Raw genomic sequence first — 6968 nt, 5'->3', positions numbered from 1 at the left:
TGGCTCTAGAGCCCTGGATTCTCCGCCTTCCATGGCACAAGGACCAGCTTTTCTGCCTCCAGGGAAACTCGCAACTTCTAGAACAGCCATGGCAGTACCTGCAGAGTTTCCTTCCCCTTCTGCTCTTTCCTTGGCGGGCAGAGGCCCAAGACCGGGACTTCCGCAGCCCGCCCACACCAGTCACCATTGGTCGCCTCGTCACTGGCGTGATTAAGGCCCCGCCCCCTTCTCTCTGGGACCACTCTAAGGCGATCTCCCGAATGGGAGGGGCCTCGAAGGGGCGGCCGCAATGCATCCTGGGCTTTGTAGTCCATCTACACCTCTGCAGCCAAAGAGCAGGGCCTCGCGACCCAGAGAACTACAATCCCCAGCAGCCGGGCCGCCAGCTGGGGGAAGGGGGGCTCGCGTCACGTGGGCGCTCAGCCTGGGCGGGCTATTTCTCAGAGCAGCGGTGGCAGCTGGGGGACCGGGGCCTTTTGTTTGGAGCAGCTGCAGGGGGTGGGCCCCCGGAGCGGCGAGACCGGCGGCCTTCCCCAGCTCGCTCGGTCCTGGCCGCCCCTCTCAGGGGTTGGGGGGCCACCCCCTGGGCCGGCCTCGCCTCAAACGCCTCCGTCCCGCCCTCGGCCCGCCCGCCGGCCCCGCCCGGCCAGCTAAAGGGGAAGAACTGGCTGGGCCTCCTCGCAGGGCCTAGCCACCTCCGGAGTCGCTGCCACCACCACCACCACCACCACCACACTCCGTGCACCGAACCCCAGGCTGCCCCTCGCCCCTCAGGCCGTCGCCATGAAGATCAAGGATGCCAAGAAACCCTGTAAGAGGGGCTTGGGCTCCCTGGGTTGGGAGAGCGCTTTGGGCCCGGTCTGGAAGCCCCTTGGCAGAGCGGCCCGGTTCCCAGCCCGTCGCCCACGGCCGGTGCCCTGCACGGGTTGGGGCAGAGGGACCATTGGGGCTCAGGGTTGGAGGTCCCCCGCCTCACCCCCCGATACTTGCATGCAAACGCCTGCCTCCCCCCTGGCCCTTTTCTCCCACTTCCTCCTCGAGGCCTGGGCGGTGCAAGAGGGAGTGTTTAACCGGAGCCTCCGGTGCCCGCCCCCAGCCTGCTCTGCCGTTGTGTTGAGAATGGGTGGTCATGGCTGTCAAATTGCGCCGGAGCACTTACTGGTTTCTGGGCTTTTTCTGCTTGTGTCCTTGAAATCCCGGTGGGCTCCAGGGAGTTGTCACCGTTGTTATAATTAGAGCTTTTAAAGGCCTGTGCCTGTAACCCGCCGGTGACTTACTCTTGTTGAGCATAAAAACTAGTTTATGTTTGTTTAAAAAAACAAAAAGATAATACAAATCGCAGGCATGTCGGCCGCTCCAAGCCAACCACTGTTACTGGTTAACTGCTCTTAACCACTCTGAAGTATTTTTGGTAAATACTCAGTTTTACAACTGTATGTGCAAAACATTCTTTGGACGAGCAGATGAACTTTTATTTGCTTTCTTTTAATTTTAGCCTTTTAAAAACCTCTGACTTCTTCCGTAAATGGCTTATTTAATCACTCAGCTATTGGGATTGTCATTCTTTAAGGGCATTCTTCCAGAGCCACTCGGAATGTGGAGAACTGTGGGATTGTGTTTATATTCTCCAGGTTTGGGAGTGTCTCAAGTAAACCAGCAGATCTCAGAAAACTGATAAAAGGGAGCACTGAGCTTTTCCCGCCCATCAGGTTTTTGTTTTTGTTTTGTTAATCCTCCCTGAGGATATTTTTTTCCCCATTGATTTTTAGAGAAAGTGGAAGGGTGTGGGGAAGAGAGAATCATGGATGTGAGAGAGATGGGGATTTGTTGGCTCCTGCACAGGCACTGACCCAGGCTGGGATAGAGCCTGCATCCAAGGTACGCGCCCTTGACGGGAATCGAACCCGGGACCCTTCAGTCTTCCTGCTAATGCTCTGTCCACTGAGCCAAACCAACTAGGGCTATCATCAGGTTTCTTGTGAACCTCAAAGGAGAGGCAAAATAACAGAGCAACCTGAAAACTGCTGATTGTTATTTAAATGTAAAATAATTTGATCTTAATTTTACAGATGAGGAAATTGAACTTATTGAGCCCCAGAGTAACTCTTGCAATTGCAGCGCCAACCAAGGAGGGTCAGGGCCTTAGGTCTAGGTCCGCTGACTCATAGCCTCGTATTCTTTCTTCTGCGCCCATAGGGCATAGTCTAAATACTTAGAAACACAAACCTGGGAGTTACATTTGCTAATTTTTAAAAAACGCTAATGATGATTTCTTGTGCTAAAGAGTTCTTTAAAACAGTGATATGAAGGCTTAAATGACAAAAGTAATATAGAAACTCTTCTAATTTACATTTGCTGAATGCAACTAATCTTGAATACATGCAGTATGTAAAACACTTGGACATCTTCCCTCAACACATACCTTTTCTGTTCTTGTCTTAGAATTTCCATTTAGTGGAATGAGTTTACCTCTGACAGGCTCAGATTCTAACTCTTAATCCTACCAGACCTGAGGCCCTGAACCTAACTGTCCCCTATATCTGGGCTCCTGAGCATTAAAGAGAAAAAACCAACATGATATAGAAAAATGTTAGTTACATGCAAACAAGTGGTTAGAATAAGATGGAACTTGGAGATATTGTAGAAAATAGATCTACCTTTTATCTAACGCCAATATTCCACCTTTGTGTGGAAATTACCGAAAAATCGGTACAGCGGTCTGGTAGGGTTAAGGTATTATTTTCTTCTTGCCATGATGGTGATTTGGTTACTTAGATTTGGGAAAACTTACACTCAAGTATGAATACCACTTCAGTCAAAGGTGTTTTCAGCAAAGGTGATAATTAAAAGTTTATAAAATAAGCTTTAGGTTGAGAAATAAAAACACCTATTGATTAAAGGTAAGTTGGCTATTACTACATTGTGGGACCATTAATGTTAAAATAGGGTCATGCTGAAAAACTAGCCAGTTAATTTGATTTAGAAGTCTAAAGTAACATTTTCAGTTTCTTAATATAAAAGGTGGCTTTAAAATAAATAAATAAATGGTGACCTAATTCTTTTTTTTTTAATTCTCACCCGAGGATATTTTTCCTTTTTTTAGAGAGAGAGAGGAAAAGACAGAGAAATGTCGATGTGAAAGAAACACATTGATTGGTTGCCTCCAGCTCGAATCCCGACCAGAGCCTGGGCCAGGGAGGAGCCTGCAAACCGGTTAGGGCTTCAGGGATATATTTTTCCAGGACAGTTCATATTTTCTTTCTGACACACAGAAAAACCCAAGATGTTCTTTATTTTACCATAAAGAATTGAGTGGGGCCCTAGCCAGTTTGGTTTGACTCATTGGATAGAGCGTCAGCCTGCAGCCTGATGGGTCCCAGGTTTGATTCCGGTCAACGGCACAAGCCCAGGTTGTGGGCTCGGTCCTTAGTAGAGGGCGTGCATACCGCAGCCGATCAATGATTCTCTCTCATCATTGATGTCTGTCTGTCTCTCTCTCTCTCTCGCTCTCTCTCTCTATCTCTTTCCCTCCTCCTCTCCCTGCCTCTCTAAAATTAATAAAATTTTTTAAAAAAGAAATATATATACCTGGGAAGTGTTACTTCTAATTTTTTTAATCACTGGGGTTAGATATTAGATACGTATTTGTTTTGTTTTTGAGTACTTGTATAGGGTTTTTAACACGTTAAGCACCAAGCCTGTTTTGTCTTTTTTTCCGTTTCAGTCACTGGTGACTGACATGGAGCTTAATGTGTTAAATTATAAATTTAGTGAGCACCTAGTATGTGTAAGGCACTATATGCATTGATCATTTAGCCCCTACAGCACACCACTAACTAGAAGCTGTATCTCAGACTGGTTAAATAAGTAACTTTGGCTTCACACTTCCTTACATTATCCACCTAAGGTTTAGAAAACAGTTGCTTTTAGATACATCTCTAATATATGACCAGGTTATTTACAAATGCATGTATTTAACTAGAAAATAGGAAAAGGAATTGGTTTCATCCTCCAGAACAGGGGTCGGCAAACTGCGGCTCGGCAAACCGTGGCTCGCGAGCCACATGCGGCTCTTTGGCTCCTTGAGTATGGCTCTTCCCCAAAATACCGACTTCTGCACATGGGCCATGAAGTTTCAATCGCACTGTGCGTGCGCAGCCGTGCGTGGTATTTTGTGGAAGAGCCACAGTCAAGGGGCCAAAGAGCTGCATGTGGCTCGAGAGCCGCAGTTTGCCAACCACTGCTCTAGAAGATTATATAACAAAAAGATTATCATTTGCAATTATGTGTGAATTACATTCCAGGAGAAGGATGAAGTCAAACATTAACCTAATGAAAGTTTTTTGCTAGTTAAAATAGGAGAACCAAAATAATGGCAATATTTGTTTCCTTTGCTATAAGCGGTTTTTCACACCGCTTAAATATTAGATATTAAAGATACCAAAAAACTGAACAGTCATGTGTTCCTCTGCACCTAGACTGACATGATTTATTAAGGTAAAGGCTTTTTCAGCTGTTTTTTTCTTGTGTGGCATGTAAACGTGATTAACAAAGTGATAGTATTATTTATATATATATATTTGGCTAATCCCCACCTGAGGATATTTTTCCCATTGTACATATATATATTTTTTTAATTTGATGTGATATAGGTTTTGGAGTCTGTGCTTTGCTAACCCAAGCAGTAAGGTACCTGAAATTTTTGTCAAAGCCAGAGAGAATGATAATAGCATTTATTTGTAGTTTGTGTCTGTATAATTTGATTGGCCTTGTAAGTTGAATCACTACTTAAGAATTATCACTTTCAGAAAACATACTAAATTTATGAACCTTGACCTCAAAGGCAAGGGAAATAAAAGCAAAAATAAAGAAATGGGACTACATCAAACTAAAAAGTTTCTGCGCAGCAAAGGAAACCATCAACAAAACAAAAAGGCATCCAACCTAATAGAGAACATATTACAGACGATACCTCCAATAACTGGCTAATATCCAAAATATATAAAGAACTCATATAACTCAACAAGAACCAAAAAAATCCCATCTAAAAATGGGCAGAGGACCTGTACAGACACTTTTCCCAAGAAGACATACAGATGACCAACAGGTATCTGAAAAGATGCTCAGTGTAACTAGCTATAAGGGAAATGCAAATCTAATTTGGCATAGGATCCCTTTGGGCTGAAATTTGCATTGGGCCAATAGCAGTTAAATATGTCTTTAACCCTTTGAGTGCCAACCAATATCCTAGGAACTTTGCTAAAATTGCCAAGGCATTTTGAGTTAAGGTTTTTAATTTTTTTTCCCCACATAAAGAGTGAATTCCTAGCATCTAATAGTGACACTGCTGGAGGAACGCAATAGCGCTCCCGGCACTTTTGGCAAAAGACAGGAGGAGCGCAATCGCGCTCCCCGGCACTCTAGGGATTAATGATCCTCTCCCACCCCTTTACCAGTACTTAGCAAGATACCAAACTTTTATAACGCAGCTTTTTTTGAAGTTAACAGTCTAGCTAGATGGTAGCTAGGTATCTAATGCTGTTTACATAATCTATCTGATAAGAAACAGAATTCTTGGTAGTATTCTATGCTTATGGTAGTTCCGGATATTTTGTAATTTATGGGGAACTATTGGCAGCTCTCTTAGGCTCCTGTCAGAAATAGAATGGAGCTAGTTTTGTGTGGGTTTTTTTTAAACCAAATACACAGATCACAAGAGATTGTAGGAAATTCTCAGTCTAGAGAAGGTAATGTATATTTGCCATCAATAAAGTATACTTATGGAATGCATGTTTTATTTTTTAAATGTGTCCTTTGGTTCATTTTTTTCACCTTGGCAGTGGAGAGTTTTATTCTCAAAAGGTAAGAAATGTTTAGGTTATATGCAGTAAGTAGACTCCTTGTGCACTGATGACCTGCTTTTAACCTGTCCCTTGGCTAGAAGCAAAAAAGCTAGTTACTTGTCTGATTTCTTAGGAAACTAACATTTTCATAGCACATAAATAATGTTTGAGTTCCATGCCCCCACCCTCACCCCCACTTATTTTGGTCAGTGACAAAATGATAATTTTTTTAATGCACTGGAAAATGTAATAGTTGGTCGTTAGACCAATTGCTAAATGATAGGCATGACCATAATTAAGAATTTGTGACTTCTGTGTTCTGTTGCCTCCCCCATAGTTGTTTGTTTTTTTTAAAGAGAAACTTAATTTTTTAAATATTTTTTTATTGATTTTAGAGGAAGGGAGAGGGAGAGAGAGAGAAACGTCAATGTGAGAGAAGCATCCATCGGTTGCCTCCGATACACACCCCGACCTGGGACGAACCAGGGATCTTTAGGTGCACAGGCATTGTTCAACCAATTAAACCACACGGCCAGGGCCCCCATACTTTTTAATGGTGATTGTTTCTCTGGTATAAGGAAATGAATTCCAGAACTCTGCTGAGTTGGAAGGCTCCCTCCCTATCCCTATGCAAATAGTGATTTATTTATTTTTTGTGAGGGAGCCAATGGCTGAGTTTCCGTCCCTACCTTCCTAATAGTAAGAAAATTGGCGTAATTGAGATCCACTAGAAATATAGAGTGTCCCAAAATTCACACAAGATTTGCAATCATAGAAAGGACATGTAATGTTCTAGTTTACTAAGAAATATATTATCTGCAATATAGAATCTCTAGTTAACCTCCTTTTTAGAGCAGACACCACTAAAAGAACAGACATAGCTAATAGGCTAGATGTGAGAGGAATCATGGGTTTTTTGCACTGTTGATATAAAAGCTACCTCTGTGGGCAATAACCCTTAAGGAAATTGCATTATTTTTCCAATTTAATTTAGTTACTTTATAGAACCTCCTGTGTCTCTAGACCAGCGGTTCTCAACCTGTGGGTCGCGACCCCTTTGGGGGTCGAATGACCCTTTCACAGGGGTCGCCTAAATACATCCTGCATATCAGATATTTACATTAC

The 6968-nt window shown here is 43.4% G+C and overlaps 1 protein-coding gene across 2 annotated transcripts in view; it reads left to right on the top strand.

Moving 5' to 3' along the window:
* Window positions 1–421: 421 nt before the first annotated feature.
* PANK3 (pantothenate kinase 3) overlaps window positions 422–6968 on the top strand; it is a 27152-nt gene continuing 20605 nt past the window's right edge. Inside the window, exons 1-2 of one of the 2 annotated variants that reach the window (XM_014543193.1) lie at window positions 2312–2324; window positions 2610–2611. Coding sequence is in view for 1 of the 2 variants with exons in the window: in XM_005870591.2 (XP_005870653.1) it covers window positions 784–811 (28 nt within the window). In the remaining variant the exon portion in view is untranslated. Of the gene's footprint in view, window positions 812–2311; window positions 2325–2609; window positions 2612–6968 lie in introns of those variants that run through there. The other variant, XM_005870591.2, reaches the window with a different exon arrangement.

The sequence above is a fragment of the Myotis brandtii genome, unplaced genomic scaffold, assembly GCF_000412655.1.
Source record: "Myotis brandtii unplaced genomic scaffold, ASM41265v1 scaffold32, whole genome shotgun sequence".
In the NCBI taxonomy this organism is placed as follows: domain Eukaryota; kingdom Metazoa; phylum Chordata; class Mammalia; order Chiroptera; family Vespertilionidae; genus Myotis; species Myotis brandtii.
This window is presented reverse-complemented; position numbering and strand designations above follow the sequence as displayed.